This window comes from Mercenaria mercenaria, unplaced genomic scaffold, assembly GCF_021730395.1.
Source record: "Mercenaria mercenaria strain notata unplaced genomic scaffold, MADL_Memer_1 contig_3607, whole genome shotgun sequence".
Lineage (NCBI taxonomy): Eukaryota > Metazoa > Mollusca > Bivalvia > Venerida > Veneridae > Mercenaria > Mercenaria mercenaria.
This window is the reverse complement of record NW_026461763.1, coordinates 39,830-60,417: the sequence shown is the minus strand read 5'-3', so window position 1 is coordinate 60,417 and position 20,588 is coordinate 39,830. Positions and strand designations below refer to the sequence as shown.

Genomic DNA, 20,588 nt, shown 5'->3' with positions numbered 1-20,588 from the left:
GATCAGACATTACAGTAATTGTCTTAGCATAATATATGTCACTGTCAGTTTGTACCTAAATGCTTGTATATCTCATTTTTTCATGCAAATCATGTAAAATTACCATCATGGAAATACAAAAGAATAGGGTTATTTTGCGGTGCGTCTTTAACATGTTTTTTTCTCAAAGTCAAGGGGCTAAACAAAGCTTTAAAAGGGTCAAGGTTCATAATAGCACTCACTCGTGTTCTGTAAATAGAACATACAGCGGTTATCCCATAATGCAATGCGCAAATTGCAGACAAGAGAGCGTTTTCTATATATAACGAATCCTCAACTATCTGGGAATTAAAACAAGTAACATGCCACCTGTATAAAACTGTCGCACCTACACACTTAACAGAATAAATAAAAGAGATGAAACTATAAATAACTAATTAAAGAAATATATTGGAATGAATGTAAGAAAAATACAAAATATACAGACATATTATTTTATCAAAACGATTCAAAATGGGCCTACTAAGCAAATAAAGAGCACTATTGAAAAGCATGTAGCATGCACATTGTCCCATATTATACTATTAAAATCTACAGTCTTAATAACAAAATACAACATTTTGGAATGCGACACTTGGAACATTTGTGGTTGAAACTTTTAATGCTAAATCATTTTGATTCATGACGTTCAAAGAACTACAACACACTGGATAACCGGCTTTACGCCCGCTGGAAATATAACCCATCTGAAAATCGGTAGGTAAAGTTTTTCATTTTATTGAAACGAAATTAATTCTTGCAAATCAACTTGACAGTTTTGTCAAGGAATGAACATGGCTTACATTTACAATTATTGGGCCAAAACGATCGTTATCTTTTCTTAGATATTCGCTTACAATTTCTCCAGTTGTAAAACATAAAAGTTTTCACAGGTTGTTCATAAACAAAACAATTAACGCAAAACTTTGGATTTTTGCTCGAGTTTTCAAACTGAAGAAATTGTTAGCGAAAAACTAAAAACATAACCATCAGTTTTGGCCCAGAAATTGTAAATGTAAGCCATGTTCACTCCTTGACAAAACTGTCAAGTTAATTTGCAAGAATTAGCTTCGTTTTATTAAAATTAAATGAAAAACTTTACCTACAGGTTTCCAGCTGGGTTACATTTCCAGCTGGGTCACATTTCCAGCGGGCGTCAGGATAGCCGGTTATCCAGTGTGTACAATAACTATATGTATTTCATTTTAAACAATTGATGCACACAACACAAGACGTAAACTTGATTTATAATCCCTGATTTCAGCTGTGGTCGAAGTGGACCCGTCAAACTCTTCCTTATAAAAAAAATACAGAAAATAATGGTGTTGCATTAGATTCGAACATGCTTATTATCAGATAACATCTAAATATTACAATCAAAAGTCAAATATCTATAATTTATTATGTCACACTAAAGGATCATTTGGAATAAAAGACAACACATGTATATCACAGAGATGTTAATTGTTTCAACAAATAACTGAATATATGGCCGAAAATAATAATATGTATGACAGTTTACTTTAAAATATACATGTTGTTCATCACATTTCGAAATTTCAATGAATTAAAGTATGCGATCATAAGATTTCCTTTTACATTCACAAAAATAAAATGTTAATATAAGTATGTCGGTAACTAGGAAGAACATTTTGGATCTATGAATACATTTTTGTTTTAAATGACTCTTTCTATTTGGTTTCATACATTTTCCAAGTTATTTTGTTTTTTCTTAATATTCTTTCTTTTAAACTGGATGTGTCACAAAATGAACAGAATAATATAACAACATCATCCATTCATACATATATATTGGGGAAAAAGCGGTATGTTATGTCTAATATGGATATAGAGTTTCTCGGCTAGTTTAGTGAAATAAAAACTGAAGAAAAAACATTTGTTTGCGATTTGCAGGCTAGAAACCTGAACAAAAATAACGAAATAAAGGCAAAATTTATGGTTTACTTACGCTATTGTACATTGAATGTCCTGGTTGTTTGTCCGCAAATTGAGGCTTGTGCTATTTTTAGATAGCAGACCTTATCGTTGACGTCACAGATCCTTACAAACGAGACTGTGCTATTCTACGAGTGAACATAGGTTATGTGCTAATCTATACTTGCGTGAGGTTTGGTGATTCTAACTAAAATATGTTTTTAATTATAAACATTTCAAAGGTGACTGTGTAGGAGGGGGGTTGGGGGTAATACTAAATACAACATAAAAGCTAAAACTATGTGCTAATTAACCGATACCTGAGGTTGAATTAAAACAATTTACTTTCAGATGGATGAACCAAAGCATAATGCCAAAACACTATCCCTCCTCCTTTGGTGGGGGCATTTATGAATTTAATCTTTCAGAAGGTAACGGAAATAGCCCTTAATTTGATTGCACACAAAATGAATAAAATTTTACTTTGAGGGTGAGGAAGCCTTGGACCCTGCCCGGGGTAATTTTGTCCAGCAGCAGTAGCTGCTGTAACGGCTTACTTGGTCCACCAACTCCTTGACGTAGAGACCCATGGCTTTGAAACATGCCAGGAGCACCTTCGTTTCTCTCAGGCAGCTAGTTTCCTAACATATTTTGCTGAATTTGGGAACCAGCAGCTGGGCTTGGTAATACGGTGCACAGAGGTGTCATCCGCAACACTTTATTTATATTGTGGCCACAACTTAGTAACTTGTGGCCACAACTTAGTAAATCGTGGCCACAATTTAGTAACTTTTGGCCACAACTTAGTAAATTGTGGCCACAACTTAGTCAATCGTAGTTAAATATAATAACTCGTGACCATGACTTATATCAGCTAATCGAAACTATAAATAGATAGACAGACGGACGGACAGGTGAATAGATTGGATGGTACCTACCTACTTATTTATTTGTCTGTACTTCCGTCCGTCTCGCTATCTTCCATTCCTGTATCACACTTTGCAGTAACGTAGACATTTTTGTGCGTCCATTTCGTATGGTTGCTGATATCTGCCATTTTGCGAAAACACGGGACTTAACAAGTTAAAATGTGGGGACGCAGGTTAAAAACTCTATTTTAGCAGGGACGCGGAGCGAAAACGCAATAATTACAAGGGTGGGAGAATAAGTAACTGGTATGTCGGGGATGGGGAGCGAAAGCACGTTGTAGCGCTGCTTAAACGTAGTGTTCTCGAACCGCGCCCCGACATTCCAGTTGCTAAATCTCACCCCGTCATCTTGCTAATTATCATGTTTCCGCTCCTCGCCCCCGCTAAATAGCGACTTATCGCCCCGAACCTCTGCCATTATAAGTTTTAATTTTCGTGTTTTCGCTCGGCGGGGTCACCAGGCGAAAAATCGCTATAAAGCGTTTAAGCAGAGCTAATTATCGTGTTTTCGCTCTGTGCCCCAGGCTAATTAGTTACTAAATATCCCTGGTGGGGTTTCGACCTGCTTTCTGGACATTTCATCTTGTTAATTCTTGTGTTTTCTCTCGACGGGGCCGCGGGACGAAAATATAATTTAATAGGGCTAAAACGCGGAATAACAGAAGTAGCCAATCGAAAAGACTGTTTTTTCTTCGCTGCTGTATAGGAGTGCAAAATAGGAGCGCACAAAAGTGTCTACGTACCAGCAAATGTTAAACTGGAATAAAAGATAGATAGATGGGCGAATGGATTGACGGACGGATGGATTGGATGGTACCTACCTATCTACCTATTACAATTTACTAAGTTGTGGCCACTATATAATTAAAGTATTGCGGATGTCACCTCTGTGCCACCGTATGGTATAGGTATATTCTGAGCAAAGCAATTCTGGACCCGTCCACTATCTACAGTGGGTGTCCGCGCATTAGATGCTGACACCCCTGTAGATAGACCAGGCATGTTCATCATTAACTGCTTCTGAATAGCATCAATCGCGAACTGCTCATCTATATCAGATAATTTAAGTACTGTTACCTAGCAATGAATCCAGATTAGAGCCATTTAGTGCCTACTCCATCTGCTGCAAAATGTCCGTGTTTGTATTGTTCTTCTTGTAAGAATTATTATTCACACTTGGATGCTTCAACATTGATTGAGCACTATTGTTAACTGGCCCTAAATCTAGTGATAAACTTTGTGGCACGTTTTGATTAGAACCAGGGAAAGATCCCAATGTAATATTCTGCTGAAGGTCTTGAGTCTGTTGTAAAATCTGAGCGAGTAATGGGTCAGTATTATCATCTAAATTCACTTCTTTGACATTAGTTGAATTATTTCCCGTATCACTTCAATTATAGTTGATTGTAAAATCTGATGTAATTCACTTAACTGATTGTTAAACTGTGAGGTAACACTACTGTCACTAATATTACTGATTCCCAAATTTTAAATTTTGCCCAGTTTCCACCAAGGCATCATGCAAATGGCTGAGTTGACGAAATAGAACTTATGTCTGACTTTGGTGAGCAAAGCACGTTACAATGTTGACAACTAGTTATTGTTCCCACTATATGAACGTGCCCGTTTTGCTTCATTCCCACTATTTGTCGTGATAAATGAGGATGGATTCACTTTTAAAACTCTTGATGCCAAGTTTTGGGGTATTCTCTGTTGTGGAATTCCTGATGACTGAATCGTACTAAATGTATTCACAACAATATCATTGTTTGCTTTTTTCGACAAAAGCAGAGTTAACAATGCATTTTCTTTTGAAAGTCTCGATGCCTGAGAGTCAATTATCCAGAAAATGCACTACTTTGTTCTGTATACCCACCTTCCAACATGTCTGCCTTCCGTTTCAAATTCTGAATTTTTTTTCGCATTGTTTCTCGAGCCGAATCATCTGAATTATCTTCCAATAATAAATGTAATAATTTATCAATTTTTTTCTCACGCGCTGCTGCAAATCCGTCTTTTTGCGTATCTGTTGACTGAGTGTCAATGGAACCACTCGTTGAGGCAAAGGCACTCGAGTTAGTATTTCTAACCTGACTGATGCTCAAGCTAGGACTAGAACCGAATAATCCTTTCAAAAGTGAGGTATCTACATTGCTACTCTGTGGCTGGTTAAAATTTGGAGTCACAGGTGATGTGAGTGGTGCAGACAGTGGGGGCATTGGTAGTGAATGAGTTGTAGTAGACTGGGGCTCCTGTGGGCCTGACTGATGCATCTGACGTGCAAGCTCCGAGTCTATACTTGTACTTTTCTGAAAGCAGAAAGTTCAAATTCAAGTTTTTATCGCATTCAACTAATTCTGATTAGTCACCCACCATCTCTCTTGTGTTCCTCAAGCTAGTTTACTGCCACTTGCTGGGCCACATTTCCCAATAACACTTTTCATTATTACCATGTTTTATTAAAATACTCTTATGTCCGAGATATGACACAGGTGTCTGGAGCCAATACAAACAGAAAATTTATCAAAGGCCACAACCATTACCTTTATCAGGCAATTAAAAATAACATTCCCATAACAGTTAATATTTCTATATATATTTTTTTCTTTAAATCCTTCGAAGCATATCTCGACATGACTGCGGATGGACAAGAAACTGCCTACAAACATAATAATGTACTATATAAGTATCTAAGGACAATAAAGCTCGTCTTCCTCAAGCATATTCCGACTAAAATTTGCATATAGCAGACTACATCTCTGCCATCTTTTTTTAAAGCCTGTCCGAGATCTGTCTTATTTAGATTGATAAGCACTACAGCAATGCTACATGTGTATATATGCCCCCACATAATTGTGTTAGCATAATAAAAGGGAAGTGATATTCTCTTATACATTTAGTATCAATTAAAGGGAAGTAATATTCCCTTATATATTAAGTATAAACAAAAGGGAATTAATATTCCCTTCTATATTTAGTATCAATAAAGGGAAGTAATTCATTTACTGCTGGCACAGATCTCCAGTTATCTTTAGTGTCATCATCTTACAACTTATGTATAATGCTTGTCTTGCTATCTGATGATGATTCATTCACTGCAGATCTCTCATCTGTACTCAAAAGTTGCTGGAAAAAGAAGTTTTTAACATGCCCTGAACAAGCAACTACAGTGCCATGTATCAGTAACAAGAGGGCCAAGATGGCCCTAGAAACACACCATAACAGTGTAAACATGTATGACCTAGTGATTTCATGGGAAAAGATATTCTGACCAATTATCATTAAAATTGGAGCAAAAATCTTGAACATAAACAAGTATTTTCTTTGATTTAACCTAGTGACCTGGTTTTTTACCCCAGGTGACCCATATTCAAACTTGTCCTAGATCTCATCAAGGCTATCATTCTGGTCAAATTTCATGAAGATCAATTGAAAAATACAGCCTCTATTGCATACACAAGATTTTTCTTTGATTTAACTTAGTGACCTACTTTTTGACCCTAGATGACCAATATTCAAATTCTACTTAGACTTTATCATGGAAATCATTCTGACTTAATTTCAGGAAGATCAGTTGAAAAATACAGACTCTATCGCATACACAAGGTTTTAATTTGATTTGACCTAGGGACCTATTTTTTGATCCCAGATGACCCATATTTAAATCTGACTTAGATTTTATCAAAGCAATCATTCTGACCAAATTTCATGAAGATCAATTGAAAAATACAGCCTCTATCGCATACTCAATGTTTTTATTAGATTTGACCCAGTGACCTACTTTTTGACCCAAGATAACCCATATTCAAACTTGACCTAGACTTGACCTAGAATTATTCTGACTTAATTTCAGGAAGATTAATTGAAAAATACAGCCTCTATCGCATACACAAGATTTTTCTTTGATTTAACTTAGTGACCTACTTTTTGACCCTAGATGATCAATATCCAAATTCTACTTAGACGTTATCGTGGAAATCATTCTGACTTAATTTCAGGAAGATCAGTTGAAAAATACAGCCTCTATCGCATACACAAGGTTTTAATTTGATTTGACCTAGGGACCTATTTTTTGATCCCAGATGATCCATATTTAAATCTGACCTAGATTTTATCAAAGCAATCATTCTGACCAAATTTCATGAAGATCAATTGAAAAATACAGCCTCTATCGCATACACAAGCTTTTTATTTGATTTGACCTAGTGACCTACTTTTTGACCCAAGATAACCCATATTCAAACTTGACTTAGACTTGACCTAGAATTATTCTGACTTAATTTCAGGAAGATTAATTGAAAAATACAACTTCTATCGCATACACAAAGTTTTTCTTAGATTTGACTTATTGACCTAGTTTTTAACCAAATATTACCCATTTTCCAATTCGACCTAGATTACATCAAGGCTATCATTCTGATACAGCCTCTATCGCATACACAAGGGGTTTTTTTATTTGACATAGTGACCTAGTTTTTGACCCCAGATAACCCATATTCAAACTCGGCATAGATTTTATCAATTCTGACCAAACTGCATGAAGATCAATTGAAAAATACAGCCTCTATCGCATACACAAGCTAAATGTTGACAGACAGACGACAGACAGACAGACAGACGACGTACGCCGGACATCGAGCGATCAGAAAAACTCACTGCTCAGGTGAGCTAATAAAAAAGTTACCGACAAATCAATTATTTTTGGATATATGTTTCCTTCTCCAATGAATTAAATAAAACAAAAGCTGTCACTAATGGTGACAAATGCCCCTTGATCTTTGATCTGGTGACCTTGACCTTTGACCTGGTGACCCCAAAGTCAATAAGGGTCGTGTACTCAATAGGTACTATTAGCATGTGAAGCTTGAAGGTCCTGGGTGCAGTGGTTCGCGAGTAAAGTGCCTTCATGCAAAAAGTTTACGTTGTGACTAACTAACGAACGAACGATTTAACGAACGGACGAACAGTTGAAAACTAATATGCCTCCCTTCGGGCATAAAATGCGGAAACTTCACAGGTTGCTCAACACGACAGACACGGAAATGTTGCAGGCTCGGTTTGATTGATCCTGCTCATGGGCGGTAGTGGAAATGCATGCTACCGTCCACGCCCTCTAGCCCCTGGTTGAGCAGAACTCAATATTTACACATGTTAAAAGAACAAAAAGCAATTTAGAGACATCCGCAGATGTATTCAAACGGCGATGCACATGGAACCTTCAATGATACACGTGCTGAAGCATGTATTTCCATGAAAAGCGCCGTTTGGTTCCCAGATAAAGTAATGGGTTTGTCCTAAACGAGAAAACAATGGGCATCTGTGGTTATGGAGTCTGCATATCACAGGAACTGTCAAAATACAAAATTAAAAAGCAGGCACCAAAGTTGATATTATTCAATAATGGATTCTCTCCAATGAATTAAAGTTGATATTTTTAAATAATGGGCTAATTTTTTTTTTTTAAAAACTGTGACGCGCTTTTGAAGAATATCCTCCGAAGGAACAGACTGCAATTTTTTATGCAATTTCCTTCATAAACAAGAGCTGTCCGTAAGACAGCGCGCTCCTCTATTCGGGGATTTGTCTATTAATAAAGCTTTCGAAAAAAACACTTAAAAATAACCTAAGTATAAGACCTTGATGACCTTGACCTTGGATAAAATGGGCCCAGTTCCTGTACAAACTTTGTTTGCATACTGGACAATGTTTATGTAAAGTTACAGTAAGATATAAGCAACAGTAACAAAGATATGACAGAAAAACAAAGGTTGCCGAAAAACTTTAACCTTAAAATAACCTAAGTATAACACCTTGATGACCTTAACCTTGGGTATAATGGGCTCAGCCACTACACATACATTGTTTGTATACTGGACAATGTTTATGTGAAGTTACAGTAAGATATAAGCAATAGTAAAAACGATATGACAGAAAAACAAAGGTTGCCGAAAAAGTTTAACCAAGAAGGGTCACGCCGACACCGACGCCGGGGCGAGTAGTATAGCCCCCCTATTTTCCGAATAGGTGAGCTAAAAATGGAATTAAATCACTTCAAACACTTCACCAAGTTGTGAATTTCTCTGAGAAAACGAAGAAAATGTATAATGAGAACTAAATCCTTAGGACCCACCTTCATCAAAGTATGAACTTCCCTTATTTTTCTGCCAACAAATCAGACTACTACATTGTTCAATTCCATATATTAATAGGTCCACACTTAGAATATATATGGTAATTATTCCCAAACAATTAACCATCTCCATCAAGACAGCCAGTCAAAATCAGTTACATTTACATGATGAAAATCACCAAAATAATTTCGATAACATCAAGGCAATATGACTCCCATTGGAGCCTTGAATGACCCAATTATAATTATTGAGATTCGGGAAGTCGAATGCTAAGCTGATGGTCCAGAAATACTGTGACTAAATTTATAGCCATAGCCTGTTCATTTCAAAAACACATGTCTAAAATCTACTGTTTACTCTGGAAATTCATCAAATAAAGGGTTTTTTATTTGAATTTAATTGACCCCAAAGTGTGTTCTTAACCAACAATGTTTACATTCACTATGTGTTGTAACGAAAGAAAAATAAACGTTTTTAAGCCACTAACCCATATATTGTGATTTGTGATTTTAAAATAATTTATCACCGGAGGGCAAAATGCGGCCACTGTTTCATATATTTACATGAAACATAATGGTTGACCAGTTTATAGTTTCCTGAATTGCAGTTTTTCTCATGAACTTTAATAAACCGCTGCAACGCTTTATTTTTGTAAACATTGGTAAATACAGAAAGAGACGCGACAGTATTTTTAGACGCTATATTCACGCGGTCAGTAAACCAGAACTGCGCATGCAGTTTGACTCGTCTAACGCTTTGAGAAATCAGCATGATTTACTTTGCCGTATTTAGGTAAGAACCATCTTCGTACTGAATATGATGATCTAAACGACGGAATATTCCGCTATTAAAAATACACAAAACATCGCTGACCTCGAAAATGAACTATGGGAAGCGCACAGTATTATGGATTTTAGAAGAGAAATCGTAACAATATCGCAAAATTAAGTCAATACACTTAGTTTTACGATTTAGTCGGTGTCTCCTCATTGGCCGAGCGGTTATGGTTTTCGTATTATACCTTTTCGTCGGGAGTTTGTTCCCTTTTTTTTCAGTTTGCGTTATATACTTTGTGTCAGTTAGTTTTTCTCTGGTCTCTAATTTATTGTTTTGCTTTTTATTTTCGTATAAAGTTGGTAGTATTTCTAAATCGATCGACCCTGAAATTATGGCCGGGCAAAGCTTCTATTCAAGTGAAGTGTAAGATTGTTATAAAACTTATATAACTAATACATACAGCTTTAAAAAATATCACAGGAAAGCATAAAAACATTAGATCATCTTAAAAATGGTGTGTATCTTAACATAAATATGTGTAAATTGTGACAAATATAATTTTAGTGAACATCTTTAGAAATAGATTGACTAACATGTTTTGTTTTCATTGACTCGTATTGAAGAAAAAATGAAATACTGTTGTAAAGGTCTGGGAATCTAACTCACGACGAAAAAGTATAACAAAAATACCGTAACCGCCCGGCCAAAGAGAAATAGCTGAACTGACTACATGTTAAACGACTTCAATTTATGTTGTTGTTTTGTCTGTTTGTATTTCAAAACGTCATTATATTGTGCAATACCTATACGCGCGCGGTCTATTGATAATCATGTTTAGTGTTATTATCTTACTGTCACGTAATGTTTGCAAGGTGCTAGCTGGTGGAAATTTAGTTTTTAAAAACCGGAAATTTCAGGCGTTGTTTTTATCTTACATTTATTAGGAAAACAACGGTTTTTAACAGAACTTGATGAAAAATACATTGTTAGAAAATCGAATATTCAGCAATGTGTGCGTTAGTCGCTTTGAGAATTGAATGTGTTTTCTTGTTCGCTTATACAGGTATAAACCACGCTGGAACTTCTTGCTAGCACGATTCATATTATATAAAATATGATGAAAGACTTAATCAATATAACATGAATTCTGATAAATATTAGTGTCCAATGTGACCTGAAACAGACCTTTTTATTATGTTGTAACATGATCTTGGTTTGTAACCTAAAGGCCCTTCACAGTTTCATATTTATATGAATAAGTTGACATCCTTGGTTACATTTTTAAGCAAAAGACTTGAATACTTTGACATAAATATAAAGCAATGTAAAAACCCTTGGTAAACACTATGGTTTTGGGAAGATACCATTTACCACTTTATTCTGTGATAAGTATTCAAAATTAATGCAATGATCATAAATGTAATGAATACTATTTAATTATAAACATCTAGAAAAGATTTTTTGTGCTCTAGAAATGATACTAAATTTAACAAGAGTCAGTTGGTACCAGTCAAAATTTCTATGAATAAAGAGAATGAAATACTGACCTTTTTTCTGTTTTCCATCATTCTTAACAAAAGGGGTCTGTAACAGTATTTGGACAATATCGATATCAAAATAAACATTTATCGTCATTCAAATATATGTATAGACTAATACGATATGAATGTGTCTGCGGAACTGAAACAAACACACAGGTTTTTAAATTTATTTACCAAACATTGTTACAGACCTCTTTGATTCTCACATCTCAGTAAGTCGGGTTCGGATAGAGCAAGTTTATACTTTCGGAGTTTAAATTGCTGGGCAACTACAAAAAAATGCTGGGCTACCAGTACAAAATTCTGGTAGCCAGGTGAGCTACTAGCAAGATTATAAATTTGCCGAACACTGATATAATTTGAATTTATGCCCGTTTAAACGAACTTTACATCGGTAAAGTTTTTTTCATGTGGCTTAAGCTTTCTCGTGTACTGATAGTTCCATTAAATTTTATCTTGTTTATCTAGAAATTTTTTCATTACAATCTACATATTTGCTTTTTGTTAGAGTACATCACTTGTTCCTACACCTATTTTTCATGAAAGTTCCATAACAAATTCACGAAAAAAAACGAAAAGAAAATAGGAGTTTATGTAGTTCCTAGTGAAATGCCAGAAAACATCTACTTCCGGTTTCGATCTGCAAAACTTGCCATGTGGGGTGTATGAATATGAAAACCATCTCATTTCATGCAGAATGTATTCTAGTAGTGAAAAGTGGTGATTAAACCACTCGTTCTAAACGAATTTGCGCAAAAATAGGAAAATAAGGATCAAATTATTATGGACTTCTTTCGACTACACAGCGGAACACATTTTCGACCGAATTACCGACCTTAATCCTAAAAGAGATGACATAGAATTACTAAGACTTTTCATCTCATTATTACAAATCAAAGCACTGAGAGGACTGATGTAGGCAGCGGTTGACAGCTTTAGTAATGGGCATGAACAGTTAACTTAAGTTTGGTGATTCTAGTTAAACTACTTTTGATTAATAAGCATTTTCAACCTTTCTTTTACCAAAATCAGGGGGTAAAACTTTGCGTTTACTGTGTCAAAGGGGATAAAATAATATATGAGCAAAGCTCATGTGCTTATTAAAAAAATTGTGAGGTTTGGTTAATTTTGCTCAAAGCCTTTTAGAATAATAAGCATTTTTTTAAACAAATCAATGAGAAATACCTTGCTTTTACCGGAACAAGGGAAATAACAGTAAATGTGAGCAAAGGTCATATACTAATTGATACTTATGTGTTATTTGGAGATTCTAGTTATAACAAGAGCTTGTAGAACACTTGCATGATTAACTGACAAGGAACAGAAATTATTTGGTCACTGTGTACTGGACAATTAACGTATTGATCTTAAATCAATAATTATGGGTCATTTACCAGTGTTAAATTACCTCCGTATCAAATTTAACCTTAGACCAAAGCATAATCTAGTTTCCTGGCAAAACAGTTTTATTGTCAATGTGATATTCACCTTTGACCTACTGAACTCAAAACCAATAGGGGTAATTTGCTGGTCATGACAAATCTCCCGATCTCATGATCCTAGGCCCAAGCGTTCTCCAGTTATCATCCGGAAACTGATTTGTCTACAGACCGACAAACATCTATCATCAAACATTAATATTTACAATATACCCCTCCTCCTTCGAATGAGGACAATTAAATTTCAAATTAGAAGATGCCCATGTCTCCCTAGTCCCCCAATGCATTGTCGTACTAGGCAAGAAGTCAATAGAGGATAGGAGCGAAAGACAAAGAGACACTAATGTTTGGCTGCAATAGAGATCATCTACTTGGCATGTCCAATCACCCTATGTACTTACAAAATTTTGGGTCAAATGGTTCTCAAATAAACCGTGTTCCATGTTCAGGCCCCTGTGACCTTGATCTTTGATCGGGTGAGTCCAAAATCTACAGGGGTCATCTACTCTGATTGTCCAATCATCCTATAAGTTTCAACATTCTGGGTCAAGTGATTCTCAAGTTAGTGATTCAGAAAGAGTTTTTCCATCTTCATGCCTCTGTGACCTTTCCCTTAAGTCAAGTGACCCCAGAACATAAAGGGTCGTCGACTTTGTAATTCCTATCATCGTGATTGAATGTTCTGTGTCAAATGATTCTAAAGTTATTGGTTGGAAACTGTTTTCATATGACCTTAACTTTTGATCAAGTGATTAAAAAATCAATAGGGGTCATCTACTCTACATGTCCAATCATCCTATGAAGTTTCAACATTCCGGGTCAAGTGGTCCTCAAGTTGTTGATCAGAAACAAGTTTTCCATGTTCAGGCCCCTGTGACATTAACAGGTGATTTTTTTTCCAAATGAGATCTCATCTTGGTAAAAGCAGGCTATGAATATATTATACATAAATTACATAGATAAAAGACACTTCAGAATAGTTCTCAAACTAAAAACAACCATAAAAGAATATTTACAATGAAATTAAATGTTTCATTTAATTTTAAAACAACCAAAACAACTACTTCTATCTCCAATACCAGCACACATCATGATCTTCGGGTTGCATTTAGTCAACTTTCAGCTGTAGATTAATATAATATGCCTCATCATCATGTCAATATGCATGTTTTAGTGTTGTTATATTTTCTGGTCCTTTGGGATCATGGAGTTCATTCAACATATGTGTAATAAAGTTCTGCTTAAGCTGGCGCTAGGGGCACATTTCATTACCTCTCATGAACAGACTGCATTCTATGCATCCAGAGGATCTTTTTACGAATTTTATTGTTTTTGTTTTATTGTTCAAATTCAAATATTAAAAACTGGAATTTTTCCAACTTTGTTTGAATGATCTTAAATTATTTCATTGCAGTTTTCCAAATCCCGCTATTGTATAATTATCCGAGAAGAAATCGTACGCCGGAACGTGAATATTTGGAGACGAAAACACCGCAAATCTACCGGCGATTAAAAAGGCGAATTTGGAATTAATTATACAACACCAGCTGGAATGTAATATGAAATCAAATTGAAGTGCATACGATCATATTTTCGGGAAACAGGTACGAATTTTTCTAAAATATAGATTACGGCAAATTTGTACTTAAGCAGTGCATTTTTTGATAAAGTTGAACCTCAGAAGCTTTTTGAAAGTTAAACAGACTTGAATTACGTAAAATTTATGGAGGACTTGGAACTACTTGTTCTTCGGTTTCGGATAAGCATTTTGACTGTAAATTTGTGGTATGGTAAATCTGTGGTCACGCTTCGCTGCCCACAGAAAGCGCAATGAAAATTATTAACGTTCGTTCCGATACATGCTGGCCTATTTTACCACCGCCGCCTAATAACTACACCTCATCGGTCGTCAAAGTAACAAGAAAAAGCTGAAGCGAGACATATCAAAGTTCCTTTACAATTTAGAAGCACAATCTCTTATACATTAGGTTCGACAAATTTGCGTAATTTGATGCACTGAATTTGTAATGTTTATAGATGAACCATACACATTTTCATCGAGGTATTTTCGTTTTTTAGTTAAGTAAACGTCTTAGTATTTCTAGATTTTTCCTCGTAGTTGTATATATATTATTTCATTTAACTTCTCTCTTTTTTATTTTATTCACATGCTTTCTCCAATCTAATTATGATATATACTTCATTGCAGAATGACAAGACAATAACATTACTTTTTAAAAGTCCATAAAAGTACCATACTTATTTGTAAAAAGAGTTGTTATGGTTTTAAAACCTTCGTTTAAACCACTTGCAAATTTTATACTTATATTTAACTTCTAATTTAACCCTTTTTTTAAAAATACGACATCATTATTTTTGTATCACTAAGAATTGGTTTCTTATCAAAACTGCTGGTTGTCATTTTACATTCTGTTTAACGTGTACATATCATTGAGAATTTTTTTAAAAAAATGTAAAATGAAATCCAAGAATTATGACCCTATTGGGGGAGGGTTCGCATTACTAAGGTGCATAATATACTCAAAGAAAATAGATATCGAAAATTGTCCAGTAGCCAAAAATAATTATACATACAAATAAAAAAGAAATAGCAAATATGAATAATCTACACCAGCACATTCATCCTGAATGCAAGAAATATATTAACCAGAATAAAAGCAACATAATATAACTACATGTATAATAAATGTAGTATCTTAAAGAACAAATGGCAACTTCTAACATAAAAAGCTGCCACATTGCTATCGGACGGATACATTGCACATTTGAGCCGCTTGCAGCGACTGATCTCGTCTACAGGCGCAGTAGTGTACCTAGGATACATTTAGGGTCCATGAGCCATATACACTTAAATATATTATATTACGCTTATAATGTTTTCTAAGAATAAAATGCAGAAAAAAGTAATTTTAAAAGTTTTGCCACTGTGACAATGAGCCATTAGAAAGGTGTTTATGAGCATTTTGACATGTACATTGATTCCAGGTCGTTTTTTTTCTTCTTTTTTTTCCAAAACAATAATTTCTTTATCAATGATTGGCCTACTTTTTGGCAAGAGAATATTCTTTCAGAAAAATCTTATTTCAAAGCCCAGTTGGAAACCGTTTACGAACAACGGACGAGCAACAATGTAAGTAGTTTTGCCTCTACCCGAATAAATCCTCCACATTTTAGCACCAAAGACGTCCCCCTAAACACACCAAGCACACCGTGTCAGTTCAGAACAGGCTACATGCAAACTAAGAAGTCCGAAAATCAGCTTCAGTCTTTCTTAGTTACTTGCAGGTTTGCTAATTAACTCTTTCGCTTCCGGAAATTACCTTTGCCTTTTTTGGTAGACGTAAAGAACGTTTTAATTGGCGGAGACTGTTTACGTATTTCAAAAGTAGCGATAAAATCCTATTTGTACCCGAATATAAAAAAAAGCAAACAAGCAGCTAAGTAGAATATTATCTACCAAAGTCAATTTAAATAGGAATTGGTAAGTAACTATGTAGGATTAAACCTGATTTCAGTCTTGTTAGTTTGAATTTACCATATTCTGATCGCTTGTAACGCCAATTTTAATTCACACGGGAAGACTTTAGTGCAGAAAATAGACAAATCTACCACTTCGTACGCCGTTGATCGCTCGTTGTACGTAAACGGTTTGAAACTGGGTTTAGAAGTAAGATTTTTTTCTGAAAGAGTATTCACTTGCCAGAAAGACGGCCAGTAATTAACTCCTTGCATAAAAGTAAATAAGACGTCAAATACAATAATAAAATTTAATGAATGAATAACGTGTCACATTCAAATTAAGTTCAAATGTCAGACAAAGAATATGAACTGTGATTATTATCTATATAATTCATGAGTATAACATCAAAACTCGCATCTAATCAATGTTTCAGTGTTTCCCAACATACCGTAACTGAGTTAAATCAATGTCAATGTTATGCACATCTCATACACAGCTTAACTAAGATAATTCAATGTCAATGTTCAGCACATCTCTTACACAACTACATTCAAGGTATCAGACACTTTACACTTTAATAGTATCACTATCAATTGATTTGCACAATATAATAAATAATTTATAAGAAATGTTTATAAATCATTTAAGATCCTCCAATTGGCATCCAGTAAAATGTGAAACTTTCATTTTACCTTTAAATGCATACTGTATATATTTTTGTATGCATCAGAGTGCAATGCCTTGACCTTTTGCTAAAATAAGCTTTGCAAAATCTTCAGTATTTGGAAACACTAATGACACTTGCTTATTCGAGTAAAACTCTTTGTCTATAAAGTCATTTAACGCATTAGACGTACAACTACAAAGATCTATAATAATTCGTCTTTTCGACACAGATTTCTTAGAAACTGAATTTTTAAAGGGGAAATTAACAAGTTATGTTCAAAAGGATTACATTTGAATGGTCCTATAACAGCTTCATGAGACATTTCTTTCACCAGATAATCTTTTTCAACGGGAAAGTGTGTAGCTCCTTTATAGTTTCCATTTTCATGTCTTTTTGGTAAGTGACAACAAATCTTTATTGCCTACAAAGCCTAAAGGGAAATCAAATTCTAACAAATCATACACCAGCAAATCTTTATATTCAAGGTGAGTCAACCAAGACCGTATATAATTAACAATGATCTTATGATTTATTTTAATATGACAACCTTCAAAATTTTATTTTCCAGAATCTTTTACTAATTTATATACTTTGACATTTTCTAATATATTCACCTTGACCTTTACCTAATTCATTACAAAGTGTACAAGGTTTTGAATGATTACAAATGTGTGAATCAGCCGAAGTCCGCAAATTTTCACAATTTTGTATACCTGAGCTAAAGAGAAATTGTGGTAAAAATATATCCTCAATTTTCTGTTCGTTCAAAAATTTATCTTTAGATTTAGCTGTTATGATAAAGTATGCGGACATGAAGAGGAGCTTTCTGGGGATAGTAACTTTGCTTTATCTTTCAGCCAACAAGTTGCACAGATATGTTGGGCCAAGCGCATCGGTTATAATGTTATTTTTTGCTTACAACGTTTGCGTTGATAAAGTGAACAGAACAAAATGTGTGATTCTTCAAAGGCACTGTCTGTTTTGGGGTTTTGGTACACTATGGATTTCTTAGGTTTGGGGCCCTGAAGCGGATAATTGTTACCCATGAGAGAAAAGGTATTTTTGATTAGAAGAACTATCTCTAAATAAGTAAAATCATCATTCAAAGTTTTTAACCTAATTTTATTTCCCTTAGTACAGCAGCATAATAGGATTATAAAAGTTTGAAGTCCAGAGAAGTATTAAAATACATTATCCTCTTTAACAATTCTAAACGACAGGACTGTTCAGTTACTTTGTTTTTGGATCAGAAATAATTCCTAGTTCACCACAACAAACAAATTTACATCTAAATTTTGAAAAAATACATGACGACTTACAAATTCATAGCGTAACTGAGCATTTGTGTAACGTTGTTTGTTTTAACCCTGCCTGAAGATTCCATTGCAATACCAGACTTTCTACTTGATTTCTTGTGTTTACTTTTACGTTTTCTCTTTTTAGATTTTAAAACATTTTTATCATGGGCATGCTCATCATCTTTATCATCGTTTGAATCTAGAGTTGAAGATGTACTGTACGAATCACTAGTGCTATCTGACCTTGTGTCTGATTCAGTGAAACTAAAAATTCCCAACTTTTTATTTCTATTCTTGCAGCTTTTCTTATTTGTTTGGACTGTAATAAATCGTTTACAGTCAATTTTTATGTCATAAGATTTCTCTTTTTTTTTCTTCCTTTTTTCTTTTTCTGAAGTTTGTTTATCAGTAGAAAGTTCGTGTTTACCTTTAATGGCGTTGACCTGTTGTGACGGGTGCGGAAATAACCATTCTATCATTATAAAGTTGGGGGGAGTGTTGTGACGGATGGTACATTTAGCAGTCGTGTACCTGGGTGGGTATTATTAGTGGTGTGATACCTACTTCCCGAAGGCAATAGAGGGCGGGATTCTCTAGCCTGAAGAGCAGATTTTACAGTGCTACCACAGAGAACAGAGAATGTAATATCTTCTTAGTATTTACAACTCCGTGGGTAAGTCCCCGTTCTCTTTGGCCATTAAGGTTTATCCGACTGTTGCTTAATTCAATGATGATACAATAATGGCGAGGAGGATTTAAATGGAAAATTAGCAGGAAGACACGTTCATTTGCCGTAAGGATAGACATCATCAATTTTGAGTTGACAATTTTTGTCATAGACCGGCAAGGCATAAGGGCGAAATTGATTATACTACATAAGGTTTGGCAGTGACTTGAATGTTTCCGTTTTAAGCGAAGTCGGAATGGTTGAGCAGGCTGGTTCCAGACTTCTAGTTTGATTTATTTATTATATAATCAACAATAAGGTTTCGGTCAGGAAAAAGTCTCCAGGTTTCAAGTCAGGTAACTTTTCAACTTCTGCCGAAAATTAGTTGAATTGTTTTCATGAAAACTGTACAGTCCAAGTGATGTCTTGTAGACTCGCTCAGGTGCATACAAATACACAGATTACATAATTATAGTGTAGCTGTCTTCTAGTCCTTCCTGTTACCAACAACAGTACAGACAGAAATATGCTGGTTTATTTCTTTGTTTATACCATGGGGACTTCATTTTCGAGTATTCAATAAACTACTACAAGAAATTTGAATATTTATTGTTTGAGTCTGGGTGACCGGTTTAAATATTTTAATTAAATTGTGTTTTATACACAAATAACTGTCTGTAACATATCATCTGAGATAAGCGCATGCCCAGTAAATGCAGCGATAGATTCCAATACAACTCAACTTTCTTGTTGGGGTTCACTTTCGAAGAGCTGCAGACAGAACAGACAAAAGACAAAAATTTGCATATCATTATCGACTGGTTGAAAAGACAGAAAGAACCGGATGAAGGAATTCTATTCCTATTCAGTCAAGAAGCAAAATACTATTGGCTTAATAAAGAAACAATCATGTTGATTGATGGTGTACTGTTTAACTCATTAAGGACGCAGATCGCATTTATGCGTTCATTTTAACTCTTATCGAGTACCGCATGTCGTATTTATCCGTCAAAAGATAACAGGCCTGTATGCCGAGGATCGCATAAATGCGCTATCTGCCTGATAGTACTGTATGCCGCGTGACGCGATTTTACGCAAGTTAGAGTACTAACGATTGGACTGCTGTCAAAGTCAGCTAATTAAATATTTTACACTAAAGATTTATAAAACCCGGAAGCGATCGAAACTATCAAAATATTTATTATTTAAGCATGTATTTTCAATATACTCATCACTAAATATCGCAACTACTAAGTTATTTCTACATGTCTAGGTATTGTCTGTTTGATTTTCTCATTCTAATATACTGCAGAGTCTTTCTTTTTCATTCAGTATTTTTAACTTTATTAAATAAAGCATAATTCTGTTCTTTTATAATGTCATTTGCTTTAAAGTTTAGCGGTAAATGATATTTGAATAAATATAAAATAATCAAATAATGGCTGTTTTTCTATGTCAAATCTTTCTTGAATATTGCAGTTTTCCATATTCGTGTTACTTCAGTAGGCCTGTGAAACAATTTTCGCAAATTAAAATAATAGTAAATTAATTTTTTTTTAATAGATCATAAATTGTAGTATCAGATGTAAAAATATCAGTTTTATTCATTTGTTATAAACAGATGTTTGTCCCTAATATTGATCAAAGAATGCCTAGATCTTATCGATTATTGATTATCAGTGAAAATCCACAGGCATACAAAGCA

At 34.7% G+C, this 20,588-nt stretch overlaps 1 protein-coding gene across 1 annotated transcript; it reads right to left on the bottom strand.

Annotated features, from left to right (window-relative positions):
* Nucleotides 1–3,767: 3,767 nt before the first annotated feature.
* LOC128553227 (uncharacterized) lies at nucleotides 3,768–18,695 on the bottom strand (the record flags this gene model as incomplete). The annotated part of the gene is made up of 3 exons (XM_053534352.1): nucleotides 18,285–18,695; nucleotides 4,759–5,191; nucleotides 3,768–3,931 (listed from the first exon to the last, which is right to left on the bottom strand). Coding segments are annotated over exons 1-3 (1,008 nt in total), but the record flags the coding sequence as incomplete, so codon positions are not given.
* Nucleotides 18,696–20,588: the final 1,893 nt, after the last annotated feature.